The 17,071-nt window shown below is 39.4% G+C and overlaps 1 protein-coding gene across 2 annotated transcripts; it reads left to right on the top strand.

Annotated features, from left to right (window-relative positions):
• The first annotated feature begins 271 nt into the window (after positions 1–271).
• On the top strand, positions 272–16,492 carry LOC139148307 (arylsulfatase F-like). 2 transcript variants are annotated; one of them, XR_011555910.1, is made up of 6 exons: positions 272–718; positions 6,297–6,428; positions 8,215–8,925; positions 10,010–10,291; positions 11,207–11,825; positions 16,302–16,492. XR_011555910.1 is itself a non-coding variant. In XM_070719679.1 (5 exons), exons 1-5 carry the CDS (start codon positions 457–459, stop codon positions 11,551–11,553), a joined length of 1,734 nt encoding a protein of 577 aa, XP_070575780.1. In that variant the 5' UTR covers positions 272–456; the 3' UTR covers positions 11,554–12,163. The 2 variants fall into 2 exon arrangements, 1 of the variants encoding a protein (XP_070575780.1); XM_070719679.1 differs by lacking the exon at positions 16,302–16,492 and having other exon boundaries at positions 11,207–12,163.
• The last annotated feature ends 579 nt before the right edge of the window (positions 16,493–17,071 follow it).

The following is a 17,071-nucleotide window of genomic DNA, read 5'->3' as shown; positions in this document are numbered from 1 at the left end:
ATTCAAGTGACCGAAAGTGAACTAAAACGCCTCCATCGATTCATGTGTTCTTTTGTCGTGTGACCTTCGACCGGTCACTTATTCATTTGGCCTAATTTACGACGGGGCTATAGCTGCCAGAAAGATGAATTGACCGTAAACCATGGATGTACAAAAGTAAATTCTTGTACATCCATACCGTAAGGTGTAGTGACTTTGTACCTTCAACTTAATCAGTCAAGGGTCAGGATGTGCAGCCTAAGAAGTGACCTCCTAGCTAAGAAGGTCAGGGACACCCGAGCCTGCAGACTCACGTAAACATTCTCGCAATACGCAGCGCCCGGGCCACAGAACCTGGGGCGAATATAGATCGAGACTACACGCATTCATAGCTACCGCACCCTAAGCTTGAGAACGGATCTAACGATACTGCATATTGTATCAACACAGGCTGGTACACAAACTGCGTTTAAAACAATGCTTACTACTCTGCAAATCTTAATACTCCTGATAGTCTCGACACTCGCAACATCGAATGTGAAGCCAAACTTTGTCATATTCCTAGCCGACGACCTGGGCATCGGAGATATTGGCTGCTTCGGAAATGACACAATCCATACACCGGCCATCGACAGCCTTGCCAAAGAAGGCGCCAAATTGACTCACAATCTGGTGGCTGCACCCACTTGTTCACCGAGCCGAGCAGCTCTATTAACTGGACGGTACCCAATACGGTCAGGTATGCAAAGTGATTATTAAAAGTCCCTGGTTGAGTTGTGTGCTACATTCAATTATCAAAATATCTTCAGGTGCCACAAACTGGTAAATTGTGTCAATTTTACAAAATAATTACTCACAAAACATGTTTCGAAGACTAATATATTGATTTTACATATTTTTACATTGACCTAAAAATTTGGAGGGGAAAGCATAGTTGTTCGTAACTGCCCTCCCACTGGCATATGTGGAAAATAGCCCTCCCACACGATTGTATTGTAATTACAACTTCGCCGATGCACATGGAGGTACTTGCTTCCTCCGATGTTAACTCGCCCTGTATAGAATCCTTAGAATTTTCGGGTTGGTTTGTAGGCTTAGCCGGTCAGAAGTGCGAATCACGTCGACACCGATAATACCAAATCAAACAACTCGAACAGCAATGGCATGATGCAAGGCGACTATTTCTCCTCGTGAAGTTTGATTGCATATGGGTTACGTGAAGGTTATTGGAATTTCCAAAGTCTTGCGGTGTTTTTCATGAGTATAAAAAGTCCCAATATCTCTCATAAGGGAACCGTCATTAATTACGGCCGTGGGGGATGGGGGTTGGAGGAATTTTAACGGAAACTCAAGAATTCCGAGTAACTCCTCCTTCCAACCATGATAAATTTGAGTAACCCCCCTCTCTAACTCAGAAACTTTGACTAATCCCCTAATATCAATCCATGTATTTGTAAAATTTACAAAATACAGCACAAAGTGACAACCAAATACAGATGTAAAAGCTCACTCGCTATAACCAGTATCCAACCATATATTATTGTTAAATTTGCTTGCGTATCATGTCAGGGTTTTCACTAGGATATCTGACGTGGAAGATTTTAAAGTACAGGGGGAGAACACGCGAGATGCGTCAGAGGGGGCTGTGCCAATCTTGGACGGAAAATTTTGAGAAATTGATGTGTGCAATGCTGCAGTATGGCTCAATCTGAGAGGTATTTTTAATTTTTTTCTAAGTAAAACTGTAAAAACACCCTTTCTAACTCAGAAATTTTGCCCTCCCACTGGCATATATGGAAAATAGCCCTCCCACTGAAGGGGAGACCACGAGAGGGGTGCTCCCTCTCGTATACGTATTGAAAATTTTAAGAAATCGATGTGTGTAATGGTGCAATTTGAGAGGTGTTTCAATTTATTTTGCACACGGTAAAATCGTTTGAAAATGACATTGAACACTGATATTTTTATTTTATTTTTGCATGATCAGTGTTTGAGTCACAATATTCAACAACCAAACAATGACAATACATTTTGTGAAAAACATTTCTCAGTTTGCCCGAGATTGATGATCAAAGAATATGGAGGAATGGAAAATATTTGACCGTCTTGTGTTATTTCGCCAGCTGCCAGTTTCTAATGAAAGACCTGAATACAGTATGGTTAGCTGTCAAAATGGTTATTGAACTGAACTCAATTAATTATGTTTCTGCGATAATAAATGATGAATTCACAACAGTTCAGTTTTGTCCTAGATCCTGTGAAAAAAAATTGAGATATTGATGTGTGTAATGTGAGGGATGTTTTCAATTTGTCTTTTACTAGTAAAACTTAGAATATCCCAAGGGAGAGAGCACGAGAGGGAGTGTACCCTCTCTGGATCGAAATTTTGAGAAATTGATGTGTGCAATGGTGCAATCTTAGAGGTGTTTCAATATATTGAGCACAAAAATTTGAGTACCCCTCTTCTTCCCCTCAATATTTTGAGTAACCCCTTTGAAGTTTTCAATATTTGATTGACCCCATCACATTCCTCCAACCCCCCGGTCGTAAATAATGACGGCTCCCTAAGGGCTTACCTTCAATGCATATATCACGTTTACAAAATATCAACTGTGGTAGGTCACCACAGACAAAGTTTTTTTCTTCGTCTGTGAGGTCAAGAGAATTTAGAAAGATCGTCTTGCCTTTCTTTCCAATAGGAAACATGCTACCCGATACCCGTATGGTGTGACTAACAAACAAAGGTTTACACGTAGACTATGAATACGACTAACGTGAAGTTTGCACGGAAACCAAAATGTGAATGTGAACCTACGGGGGACAGGTATTGCGTTCCTTCAGCGTATACGCTCAACATTGGGAAGTATTCGCCTGAAAATGTGCGAAGTAACGTCATATGGACACTTTTTTTTAATTCGGTCTAAGTGTTTTGACGCGTCCCAGAAAAGTAGATCAACACGCCAAAGTTGACGATTCAGGTCCAGAGACTTAGACATTACACTCTTTGCGGTCCTTTTGTAAAGGGACCGTTCACTCAGACTTGCCTCAAGTCTGTTGGGAATGTTTAATATCAAAACAGAATAAATTGAAGGACCAAACTTCAGCACAGACTGTCGCACTGATAGGCTGTTGCGCTGATCGTGGGGTGAAGGCCTTGCTTGGCCAGCCATTAAGTCGGCTGCCGAGAAAGCCAGGCGACTGGGGTCAGTCTGGTATATGTGCGCTCATGATGGCAAAGCGACTGTCATAAATGTGATCACGCTGTGGCGTAATGTTTATGTAATTTGAATAGAAAGTTAACAGTGTGACAGAGAACTCTCAAAAAAACCACACAAAACAAAAAAAATAAAAAATAAAAAAAACACACAAAAAAAACCAAAAAAACCGTGGAGCACAAAAAGATCACCAACAGAGGAATTATTTCAGTACGTTTTTATGCTTCAGAAATCCATGCATGTCCATCAAATGTTATATTAACAAAACAGTTCGGTCGTATTACAAAGGCAAAATCGGTCTTATCGCAAAGGGGGATACGCAGATTATGTAACCGACTGCCGTCAGTTAAATGCAAACTTAAAACATGGGGGGGGGGGCTGCTGAAATATCCGTCCCCAGGGGTAGGGGAGCCTTGGTCTCAGCACAGGAATGTGAACCTTTGCCCTCAAGCGTATTGCGCGTTACAAACTTTTTTTGGAGGTCAAAAGTTACCGTTGCGAGCAGAAACCACCGACGGCTCACAAAAATACATGTTCTTACTGTCGCGCCAGTTTGCAGGAGTAGAGAATGAGTCTTAGGTAGCCAGTGACAAAGCGGGTGTAGGTTGATCTTGTGAGCTAACTCAATAATACCGATCACGTGTTTTTCTCAACTATCAAAAAGCCTCTTGACCGGCTCGCAGCCGTCCTAGGGCGATGACCCCTGACCCGAGTCCGATCGGTACGCCATAACATTCTAGTTACTGCGCGGTCACAGCTAGAGCCTACCATGCTCTTAGATATTATTCCCTAATATTTTTCTTCGTTCAGCGAGGAAAATACTCCTGACGTAATGACCGTGTCACCACGAGTCGAAGACGAGTGGTGACACGGTCATTACGTCAGGAGTATTTTCCGAGCTGAACGAAGAAAAACATTAGGGAATAATATACTTATCACATGCACAAGCCAAGAATTCGTTATTTTTTGCAAAATAAAATAAGTTTTCCATGACGATTCCGCGTTTAAACTTTTGAACTACTTTAGGAATAAATATCAGTACGCCGTGCACAAGTTGTCAATCATTTCCAGTCGTCCGTCGTGTGCGTTAGCGCTCACGTTCGTTCGTTCGTGTGTGGAGCAAATGACAGCTCTCGGTCTACACGTAGGCTACCTTCCGCAAAGTTATACTCTATTTCAAAGATAGCATAGTCCTAGAAATTTATCACAGACGAAGATACGCTATTTTTCGGGAACAAATATCGACTGAATCTCGACGGCGCGAAACGTCGCGCCTGACCCTGTTTGCAGTGCGTACGGAACCCACGTCACGGTATTACGCGACCAGCTTTGAGTTGTTTTCCGAAAATTATTCACGTAATTCCTTCGGAATATACAGGCGGTAGGCACTCTTGTGTTTAAATTGTTCGGATTATTAATGTCGTAGTCTGTGAAAATATCGATTTCATTACATGACTTTTGATCGTGGGAGAAACATCGGCCGCCATGTTTTTTGTTTACATGTTTACGAGCACACCGAAGATCGACAAAAAAAGGTCCGACGCACCAAAATTGATGACATAGACGCGGGTTGTCGTGACGTAGAACGACTAGAGAATAAATCCCGTATTTTTTGTTCGGAGACGACAAACTTGGCTTGTGCATGTGATAAAATAAGTTATTCTAGTCTTTTTGGGTCTCAAACTCACCATTACCTTCGGTAGTGGCCGCGAGATCAAAAGTGCTGATAATTTGACAGTGTGTTTTGCAATTTTGCTTTCAACTCTTCTAGTCAAGAGATGGACCATTTGATATCCATGGGAGATTGACCGCGTAATTATTTTATTTTCTCTCTGCTTCACCTAGAATTATTTTTTCAACTGTGTGAGTTCTACCAACTTTGTTTTTCTTTTATCGCGCGCATATGCGCGCTTAAATGCCAATATATACTGTTCTTCATGTTAAGATGTTTTTCTTCATATGGCATGACAAAACTGAATAAGGAAAGAAATGTAAAGTAGCACTAACTTTATATTGAACCATGGGTAAATAGAATCTGCTTCAGAATGCTGGAAATTTTAACAGAAAATAGAAACATCCTTTAGTACAGCAAAACTCCTGATGGAGACAAATAAGAATTTATCGAGGTTTACCACTACTGCTCATAGAAGGCTAAAAGTATGTGTCACAAACCAATTAAGGATTTGAAAGACTTCAAATGCATAGAGGTATGGTTGAATACTTAAATGACACAATTGATCCAATTACTTTCGGAGGTTAGGAAGGGATACCCCCTCGCTCGTGATATAGGATATTGTGAATTTTACATATTAAAATTGGGTTATTTGGTGGTCACTTTGAGTGAATTCATGATAACAAACAATGAATCAGACACAAAAAGATTTCCCATTATTACCTTGTCATAAGAGAAAAGTAATTATCCCAAAGAAGAAAGTACTTTTTCCACTAAATACAAAGAAATGTAAATTAATGCAAAGACATCAAATAAAGCTTTTGCATATATATATATACTAGTAAAGTTATTACAATTTGGACGATATTGCTTTTTTATTACATACTATCCGATAAAACAGCATGTCTTGCATTGGCCACTTCTCCACCCTTCTAATATTAGACTCTAACTTAGAAGTTAGACAATATTATCAATTTTATACGATAATACAGCATGTCGGGCATTGACCACTTCCCCACCCTTCAAATATATACTAGAAGGGCAGGCCCCAATCCTCATTAGCTGTGTCTTTTAGCATTTAATATACCAAAAATGCTACTCATGAATTTGGATTCTCCTTTGGAGCTATATTTTTTGAAAATGTCACTCTTTCAATCCTTGGTCATAGATTTGGGCAATTTTATCAAGGCGCTCGGCACATATCTGCGGCGGCCACATTTGAGTTGCAACTCAAAAATGATCTGATTGTTAAAATCTAGGTTTCGTGTATGTCGAATGTTTGCAAACACATTCCGGGATCACGCATAGGTGAACCTTTTTAACACACAAGGTACATTTCATTTCAAAGTTATCTTATGGAAAAAACAACAAAAAATGAACCAATGGAGCTCCAATGTCTTATGTCTCAGCGTACCTTCTTTTTATTGAAGGTATGGCGTCTGCGTTGCAGCAAGGAGTAGTATCTATGATAACAAGTACAGACTGCAAGGCTGGCCTACCTCGGAATGAAACTACCTTTGCAGAGTTGCTGAAAGCAGCCGGATATGCTACTGCCATTATAGGTGAGTAACTGACACTGTGCGCACAGGAAAAAAACTCGTGGTTCATGACTATGTAGGTTACCCTTTCTGACAGACAGAAAGATAAAAGGATTTTCATTCTTTGTCGCTCTTTGTCAGGTAAGGATATGTTGAGATAACCCAAAGACGGGGAGAATGTATCGATGTTACCGTTGAATGTTAAGCTCAAGTTTGATGATGATGATGATAATGATGATGATGGTGATGATGATGATGATTATTACAGTCGATCCAATATTCCTTAAGTTTACACTGACATTGGCCATCGCTGTGTATCAAACCACAAGTTTACGAGCAAAAACTATTATATAAACACGATTGGAAATAATTTGGAATAATTTGATTTTCATATTTTCCAAATTTCTCAAAGCATTAGGTGCCATACAGCAGAATGTTGCAATATTGCAAATTACCCATAAAAATAAGTGTGTAATATGAAAAGAAAAGCAGATGAGATTACATTTGTAAATTAAATCGACATTACTTCACGATCCACTTATCCCAAATTAGTTCCAATCGTGTTTATAGTTACCCTACTGAGGATAACTGAGTCAAATAATTGGTTAGGCCTTATCAGCAATGTTTGTGATTTTTTCCAAGGCAGTGCAGAATACATCTTGCAACGGAATGATTTGAGTTCACTACAGGTGTAAAATCAATAGTCATACATGGAGCAATTACTTGACGTACAATTTTCTATCACAGGTAGAGAGATTAAGATTAGAAAGGTTTAATTACTCGGGGTTATTGATACGTCTTGACAACGCGCTATGTCGTAATCGTATTGCTCGGTTTCGTTTTGCGTTCCTGATAACTTAGCTGCATTTTTTCTTAGAAACATGCGAAATTCGTGTAAGTTTTATGAACAGGTTCTTTAAGTGACAACTATTCTCCTTCATCGTTCTACCCTTAAAATGGAAGTCACAGGAACGCTGGCTCACAATAGGGGGATTACTGATGACACAGCCATTTGCATACACTGTGCGGGAGTTTTTGAATTCTCATAGCATCGCGTTCACCGTATGATAAATTTGAATATTCATGATGGGCACTCTCCTGAAACATGCATAGAGGGATCAAATGATTGTACAGGGAACACATTTTGAAGCATATGCGTTCTTCGACATAACATTTGTTCAGTTTATTTTCGACTCAAATTAGTCGCTGGATATTCACAGACATCATATGCAAAATTCAGTGACAATGAACGCCAGAAACATGGCAAATTTATTGGGTTCTTGGACCAAACACGGCATGTCTGATCAGTAGCGCGGCTTTTTTAACATTTACATAGTTTTACGACAATCCAGCTTTTATAGCGGAAGTTCCTGTTTCAATTAAATCAGTTCAATGAGTGATCTCCGCGTGTAGGGATCATGGAGAATTGTCGGTATGTTCACTTACTGTACAGTGGTCAGAGTACCGGTCTCACCATCAGAGAGTGCTGAGTCCGAGACCCAGGAGGTCCTGAGTAACGTACTCGCTGTTGGAGGATGGTGAGCTCGAAACTCAAGCACAATGTTACGTCCCTAAGCAAGACATTTTACTCTTCAGTGCTTGATTTGGCAAAGCGCAAAATGGGCACTTGAGCCTGTAATTGGACAATTAATCTACAGTAAGAACAGGACATTGAAAACATCTTTATACAGAGACATTTATCGTGATTGATAATTAACGGCCGCTTTTGATATGCACTCACAAGCAAATCGGAATTTTTGACCTTTTCACTTAGTGGAACTGAATTTTACTCTCCTGTTCCAATTTGTAGGAAAATGGCATCTCGGAACTAACTTGGACTCGTCAAGCGATCACTACTTTTACCCAGTTAACCAAGGATTTGATTATTTTTATGGTATGCCTACCACTCTTATCAACGAATGCGGGCCAGATGGAAGATATATAGCATGGTTCATCCAAAAGCGACTCATCATGGGATGCTGTCTCTGGTCTTTGGCTTACGCAGTGGTCCTTGTGGTGCTGCATGTACTCGGTGTATTGGGCAGAAGAGGAGTTATTATTATTGGATTCCACATAGTCTTGTGGCTTGGTTGGAACTATGCTAGTCATACACTTTTGTTTCGCCAATTCATGTGCGTGCTTGTGAAGAACCATGACGTCATAGAGCAGCCCGTAGTCTTGGATACTATATCGACAAGAATGGTAAACCAAGCGAATTCTTTCATAGAACGAAGTGCAACGCAAGGACCCTTCTTGCTTTATTTTCCATTCCTTCAAACGCACACTGCTTTGTTTAACATGAAGAACTTCACTGGGTCTAGTAAGCACGGGAAATATGGAGATAACGTTGAAGAAATGGACTGGATGGTCGGCAAAGTTTTGTCAAAGCTGAGTGAACTTGGTTTGGTAGAGAGCACTTTTATCTATTTCACCTCAGACCATGGTGGTGCTTTAAAAGAAGTTTCTGTTCTCCCTCCTCGTGTTGGTGAGAGGGAAGGGGGATGGAACGGAATCTATAAAGGTATCTGAAACCTTAAAATTAAGGTAGAATTCGCCTCTGTGACAGACATTTGGACTCTCAAACTTATGCAATTCTTTTCTGGTATACCATTTGCAGGGGTTAATTTTAAAGCTCTTCGTGTAAGAAAACTAGTTTTTCGAAATTCTAAATCATATTTTTCTCCATAGAGTAACACAGGGATAGCAACCATTTTGAATTTTAAATATCGGTAAATCTTTGGTTATTTGTTTCTCTGGTACCAAAATTTGAACGATGACCCCGATTTATATTCTTAATTTGTAAGGGAATGTTGAAAGATTCCTGAGGAAAGTTTGAGCAAAAATATTTCACCTTCATGGGCAAACTACCTTAATCCATGGCAGTGTTTGTTATATCGGATATTTGTATTGCACATATTTGCAATACATGGGTACCTTGTCCTTCACCGTCGGTAAAGATGACGTGGTGATATCATTTTGTATTTTATTTTGTGTATGGCATTTTTTTGCGGAGAACCACAAAAAATACATGACGCACAGGTCTTGAAGTGATCCGGGCGAATCGATTCATCAGCCTTCATATATACAGCCATTCTGACTCTCACTTTTCTACAAAACATTTTTTTGGTCTACCAACTATTGGCGCTGATTTTGAGGCTCATGGTGTATGTGACTTAACGAAAGGCTTATGTTTGTGAAAATCTAATAAAGTATACATAGGGATGGCGGCCATTTTGAATTTCAAGTGCCGGTTAATATTCTGTAATATTTTTCTCTAGAACCAATTTTGCACTATATCTGCCTATGATTCTTGGTTGTGCAAGGGAATGGTTTAAATTATATTAACGTAAGTTTGAGCAAGCGTTGGTTTTTATCAACCTCGAGACGAGTATCAGCTTAATCTTTAAGAGTGACAGCCCTGGGAGGTATCGATCTTTTAGTGATTCTATTTTGTACCACCATGTACACTCGAAAATATTGAGTACAGCCAAGCAAAACAGCATTGCATCAAAGGAGGTGACGGTTAACAAGGAAATAGAGATGTGTTTGTCTGATATTAGTTTTAATTTTGACTTAACAGTTTATGTACTTTGATGTCATTTTAGGAGGTAAAGGACAGAATTGGGAGGGCGGTATACGCGTCCCCACAGTTGTACGCTATCCACCGATGATACCAGGAGGCATTGAGATATCAGTTCCAACAAGCACAATGGATGTTTTTCCAACGATCGCATCGCTGGCTGGAGTGGATCTTCCAAGTGATAGAGTTATTGATGGGCGAGACTTGGCGCCTTTGCTGAGAGGAACGACGACAGCACTGCCTCACGACTATCTGTTCCATTATTGCGGTCAGTGGCTGAATGCTGTTACCTTCACATCTCAGAAAGGTACTTGTTTTCTAAATAGTAACTTCGTAACAGATATCGAAAAATCCTTGGACCTCTCAAGAGTATCTAAGTGAACGTTTTACATAAATGGATGGGATTAGAAGCAGTAAGTTTCATACATATGGCTAAAATTGAAGGGTAACGTGTTAGATAGTATTGGAGACACCAGCCAATTCCAGAGATCTATTGATCCGAAAGTGTTCAGGAGGTTTGTTTTGAAGAGTCAAAATAAGAAATTCCAGTTTTGTACACATAACATAATCGTGAACGAGGAGGACAGAAACAATGTGGTTCCTGTATTAATTTTGAGGAGCAATTGTATGCCCTTCGACTCTAATATTGTTAAAACTTTTATCACAAGGGAGTTTACCCCTTTTCCATCGATCATGGACATTATAACAGAGAATTGCAGTGTCTCTAACCGACAGTCTTCCTCCACTCGCAAATAACTTGCTTTTAACACATTCACAATTGATTGTATGTTTCTCTTGTTGGGAGTCACCCTGTGAAAGGTGTTCATCGTAATAGTTTCTTATGAAAATGCATTTATCTATATTTAATCCTAAGCACGGTCGTGATTGGATCCTGACATCATATTTAACGACGAAATGCGAGATAGTTTAGTCCAATATATGAGATAATTCAGCTCCAATATATTGACGCAACGAAAGACTACAATCGGATCTGATAAAAATATCTGAGCACACAAATGGCAATAAATGTTTTCATTTTGACAAAGCTGTAATATAATTGCGAGTAAAATATTTAGGGAGAAGCGACTTCGAAATGAAACATACACGTTATCAGTTTGTACAAGATAGCTTTACCTTATACTTTTCACAGACCCAGTCAAATTGTATCGCATTATTGCAAATTAAAGTTCAGCTTCTACCTGTCACTCTCCTCTTTTAACAGATAACGCGATATATAAGTTGCATTACGTCACACCAAATATACCAGCGGGAGAAACAGACTGCAATATAACTATGTATTGCCCTTGCACAGGAGATGAAACGACTCGCCACGACCCTCCCCTTGTTTTTGATTTGAGGAGAGATCCAGCTGAACAGCGCCCTCTTCCAGCTACTAATGATCAAATCAGGAATATTATATCTCGCGTGGACGAAGCCATATCACAGCACAGAAGATCCATTGTACCAGTTGCTCACCAAATTACAAAAGAAACTTTAGCGGGAAGTTTTTGGCGCCAGCCATGTTGTAATTTTCCTTTTTGCTGGTGTCAAGAAGACGAAAGTACATGACTCTAACATTACTGATCTTTGCAACAAATAATTGAGATATTTTACATATATTATTAATCATGACCTGAATGACAACAGGTTCTATTTGATGATAATTTCAAGTAGGAATGAAAGCAAACGAAATTTATATTAGTTTTTGGTGCAAGAGTTTCTGTGGCGACCAATTAGGAAGGCAAGTATCGACTAGTTTCCTAATCTCAATGAAAATGACTTCGGTAGTTTTGAAAATTGCAAGTAATGGGGTTTTCCTGTCAAAGTAAACCCGATGTCTGGTTTCACTATAGCCGTTGGAAAATGTCGTATACTTCCCACTACAAATTTGTTTCGTGTAGTCAGCAGTGCTGTCTACACTCGTCGGGTGGTTGTATCAGCCATCCGACAAATGTAACCAGCCTTGATGGCTATACGAAACAATTGGTGGTGGATGTTAACTGGTTTATACTGGTACAAGTAGTAATTTATACTTTAAGTATGAGTCGGAAATGTATCATAAACGGGACTCTCTTGACCATTACAGTCGATTTTCCGTTTTTCTTAAAGCCAGAGCCTGCGTACCTGCGACACCTTTGGGATACCATATATCTCACGTAATGATCAAGGCATATGAGACCACAGGGTACCCAGACATCTGGTTGTTGTTGTTGTTGTTGTTGTTGTTGTTGTTGTTGTTGTTGTTGTTGTTGTGTGTATTGTTGTTTATGTTTATTTGTCGTGTTGTTGTTGTTTTGTTGTTGTTGACCAATAAAATTCAACGAACATAACTGTTGTGTTGTTGTTAATGTTTCAAACGTAACGTAGATGTCATAAGAATCGCTACAAAGACACTATCATTACTTGGCCCGATACAACTCTCTGCTAACGTACACTCTCCTCATACACCTATGAGGAGAGCGTACGTAACTTTAAAGGAATAGTCCACCCAAATAACAACCTGCCTTTAAAAGTTGAAGAAGATTATTTTGTAACATTGATGATGAAAAGATGAAAAATGTGCTGTTTATTATCCTAGAAATTAATGTTTTATTAACTGATGTGTATGACGCCATTTTCGCGATATGGAAGCGCCACCTATCGGAATTCCTCAGAGAGGCTTAACTTTTGATGACGTAAAGTTTTCGTGTTTGGTTGAGGAAGTTAGGGGGTATCGCTAGGGGGTCTGATCTACCGTACGTTTGTATTGTTTGAGCTGCTGCCCCATGGATACACTTTGCCTCCAACTTTATAACTTTGAACCGGATTCAGCGGTACCGAACGCCAGGATTTCGAACTTGGTGCTTTCGACGAAAAGACGGACACATCGATAAATTCAGAAGTAAAAGAAGGGCACGTGGTTCCACCAATTACCGAAGGAAGCTGTACAAGTATAGCTCTTTTGGTAGCTCACTGTTACGTGGCCATGTTTGGAGCTGAACCACGGTCCCTCAACCGTGGCTGAACACATCTTCGATATCGCCTGGTGATGAAACGAACTCTAACTTACCCACAATGGTTGTACTTTTGGGTAGAACATTTTGATCAGCATTGCAAGCTAGCTGTTATCACTTGAAAAATACGATGTTGGATTTCAAACTCCCAAGAGAACTGTATGACGACATTGCTCCGCATGTTTAGCCATTGCAACGCTGGTTTTAAAATACGATTAACTCTTTTTATAACAAGAATGATTAGCGAAAATTGCCAATTCAAGTGCTAGTTTTTCAGTTACATATAGAAAAAGAATGAACAAATGAGAAAAAAATTCCAAGCACCGTTCTCCGTGGGGGAGGGAGGAGAGACAAAGCGGACGACCGGAAACGGCTCAGCTGTCCGACTCTAAATGGTATGTCCCTCATCTAACAAGCAACATTTATACATACACACTTTCATATTCTCCGGGGCACTAAATTAAACTTCAAACACACTTTCATGTTTTAGGAGTACTAAATGAAATTTCAATTTATCCTTTCAACGTACAGTCATAAAACACACTAAAATTGTCCTGTTCTCACAACTCACATTGAACTTTAAACGTAAGTTACCGGTAATTAGAAACCGCCATGGGAAGAGATCGCGAATCCTAGTAGCCGTTGCTGCTGTCAACTTGGTGCAATCTTGGAAAAAAATAATTGAGAATGGTCAAAATCTGAAAGTACGACTTCACGACCAGTCATTGGGAAAACTTTTGGGAAAAATTCAATACTTTACAGCAACGTCCAGGCGACAGGTCGTGGAGAGAAACGACCGAAAAAATAAACCGGAAAGCCACGACCTCGCGGCCGGTCTTGGAGAAAAATGTCGGCAAAAATTCAACACTAAAGTTACAGCCACGACCTCGCGACTGGTCGTAGAGAAAAATTACAGAAAAAAGGGAATGAAATAAACTACCCTTCGACAGATCGGGAGCGGGAAGATGGCAAAATTAAAAAGTCATGTACTATTATATAGCAATATGGAGAGAAATAGCTCTGAGAAATAATAAATCTGAATCACGGTTACTCTACGCTACAAGAGTAATGGTGTCTGAATAGCCTGACTGAGAAACGTTAAATATTTTCGATCACATATATTGAGTATCTGATTCCGTTTTTTCACTTTGGAACTTAAAGTTTTCAGGCTTTAGCTCAATGATGTTATTCTATGTGCTTGCTGAGGTTGAGTGGCGTCTTTGAATTACGATACGATGCACTCAAATCTTTGCGTAGTTGCATGGAAATTTCTAGAAACCCCACAACAGAGAGCCTCGTTTTCACTACAATCCAACATGGTCGTACGACCGGTCGTGCAGCGTGCTTATATGAAACGTTGGTTCATTTTGGACCATTTATTGAAATCCATGTGATAATATATTTGGGGAAAATCCTTTGTAATTCCGCACTGGCAACGCAGTAACGAACTTCACTTACTGCTTCTTGTTTTTATTTACAATTTAGTGGCAAAATTGCTCATTATTTTTTTCGACGCCACAAAAATATGACTCGCTGCCGTGGTATCGTAGAAACATTGAACTTACAGCATGGATGCCCGATAATAAAGTTTACTTTGACGTGCCTATTTTTTTCTAAAAGGAAGGAAAGACTTATGTCTGAAATTTTCCGACATCAATGAAAGTTGTCATCTACTTCTTCTCGAACTCTTTTGAACCTATTCTTGGTTCCAGATAACTCATTTCAACATATGGATCGTTCCTGTTGACTTGATGCGTGGATGCTATAGTTGCGTTGATGTGGTTAAACATGCCCGAGCAAAAATACAACTTTCTGATTTCAACTGATCACGCAAACTTTATTATGTTTTAAATACCAATGCGATGTCATAAAGATAACAAGAATAATAAGTAAACTTTTTGTAAGAAAGATGGTCTCAACAAACTCTCCGGCGGTTCAGAAAAATCATAAATATTTAAACCATGAACCTCTTTTCTTTTATGGAGAGTCTCTCCCACAATCGCCCTTGTATGTCCTCTTTTCACCAATGCATTTGCTTTCCAGTGTAAGTTTGTGGTACAGCATCATCTTGAAGTCTTTCCTAATCCAAATTTGATTGTGGGTCGTCAAACTGCCGACGAAGTCCTTCTCTTGGAAATGGCCTTTGCATACGTAAAAACATGCACTGCACTTATAATTTTAAAAACTTACGTCAGTGGCAATCTTTACCGGCAACAATTTCTAGAGGCGGTGTTTCACTTCGGGTTTCGAATCATTCAGAATGCCTTATCGAAATCTCGCTCACGATTATTGGTACATCCGTAATACTTACAGGCAGGCATAAGCTATTTATGAGACTCCCTAGATCAGACCCCCTAGCCAATGCACCAAAACACGAAAACTTTACGTCATCATCCGGGCATTTCTCCCGACATGCTTTGCGAGGAAGTAGACAATATGGTCGCGCACAGTCGGCTAAAAAGGTCTCCATATTGCCTGATTTTGATATTTATTTTCATAGATAACTTCAAAAAATCGCTGTTTCTGTGCAAAAACTAATGATAAATGCTTTTATGACATACATAGAAACCTGTATAAGGCAGATTACATTTTGGGTGGACTATCCTTAATAGGGGGGGGGGGGTGTGTGGAAAACTTCCGACTTTACTATTTGTATTAGTTACACCGAACTTAGTTATTGTTTATTGTTGTTTATCGTGTTTATCATGTTTCTGGGAATTTGGCAAAATGTTATACACAACAGTTGATGTTCTGAACACTTACTGCCCATGACGTACAAACTTTGCTCAACTGAGACTTTTCTAGAGTTTTGACACAGCTATGAGAATCTATGTGCAGACAATGACTGAACTTTGACCTAAATGCACATTTTCAGTACACTCATCACTATGCATGTACTATGATTTATTTGAGCGGACTGTGTTAACATGGACATTTTTGTTGAGCAACAGTTTGCTTCATGGTTGCATGTATTCATGTTACTTTGTTATGATTCTGAGGTTAAATTCTCATTACTACCAGATTTCCCATCATGCTTTGTAGAACCTGTAATGGCTACGCACATGGATGCGGCGTGCTGCTCTGTATACCCTGAGTTTAAATGTAATAAACCAATGTTTTTGTTGGTCGAGAACTGATATCGAGTTTTTTAAGTTTCACTGGGAATAATCGGTGGCAATATCTCTTTAGTAAATATCCCCCACACCGAATGGTGGCATTTTAAATCTTAAATCACTTTGCAATATCCCTTTATTTGAATTCTATCGGTTTGACTTGTGTGGTTGTAAAAGTGATATATGCTGTTCGCATGGCCACAGTTAGCAGAAAGACTTTTCGTCTGAAATACGAAAAGAAAGACATTTTCTTACTAAATTATAAATATTATGGACGAAGCCTATGAAGTTAAGAGTGGAGACCTTTGACCATACAAGGATGAAGAAGTTACCTGAATTTAAATAACACTAGCAGTCATAGGGGGTGATATCTGAGCTATTTAAGTTTCGGTTATGGTCAAGGTCGGAGTGTGAAACCCGGAAGTGACCCTCCTTGGAAAGAATTAGGGACAGGGAGACCCAAGCCGGCGGACCCATGCCCACATTCTTTCTGCTTGGCATATTCCTACCATGGAAAAAAACGACAATTCTCCGCACTGTTTTCAGTAAAATTTCTCTCTACTGTTTTAAATTTCTCTCTTCAGTTTGACATTTCTCCCTTCTGTTTGAAATTTTTCTCTACTGTTTAATTTCGCTAGTATTTGAAATTTCTCTCCTCTATTTCAACTTTTTCTCTAGTGTTTGATAATTCTCTCTTCTGTTTGAAATTTCTTTCTACTCTTTGAAATTCCCCACTCTGACCTTTGAAGACCACAAGGTCAGGATATGAGATTTTTTCGATAGAGTGTTATGTGAACTTGAACGTGGGGTGCAGGGTGTTGCACTCCTCCACAAATGTTTGTAATTCACGTTTTGTTCTTGTGTAAATCGTAAAAATGTCATCTCTGAAAAAAACAGAAGAGAAATTTCAAATGGTAGCAATTTTAAACAGTAGAGAAATTTTAAACAGAAGAGAAATTTTTAACAGTGCTGAGAATTTTT

This window comes from Ptychodera flava, chromosome 2 (genome assembly GCF_041260155.1).
Source record: "Ptychodera flava strain L36383 chromosome 2, AS_Pfla_20210202, whole genome shotgun sequence".
NCBI classification, from domain to species: Eukaryota; Metazoa; Hemichordata; class Enteropneusta; family Ptychoderidae; genus Ptychodera; species Ptychodera flava.
Note: the sequence above shows the minus strand (reverse complement) of the source record. Positions and strands in the feature narration are given on the sequence as shown.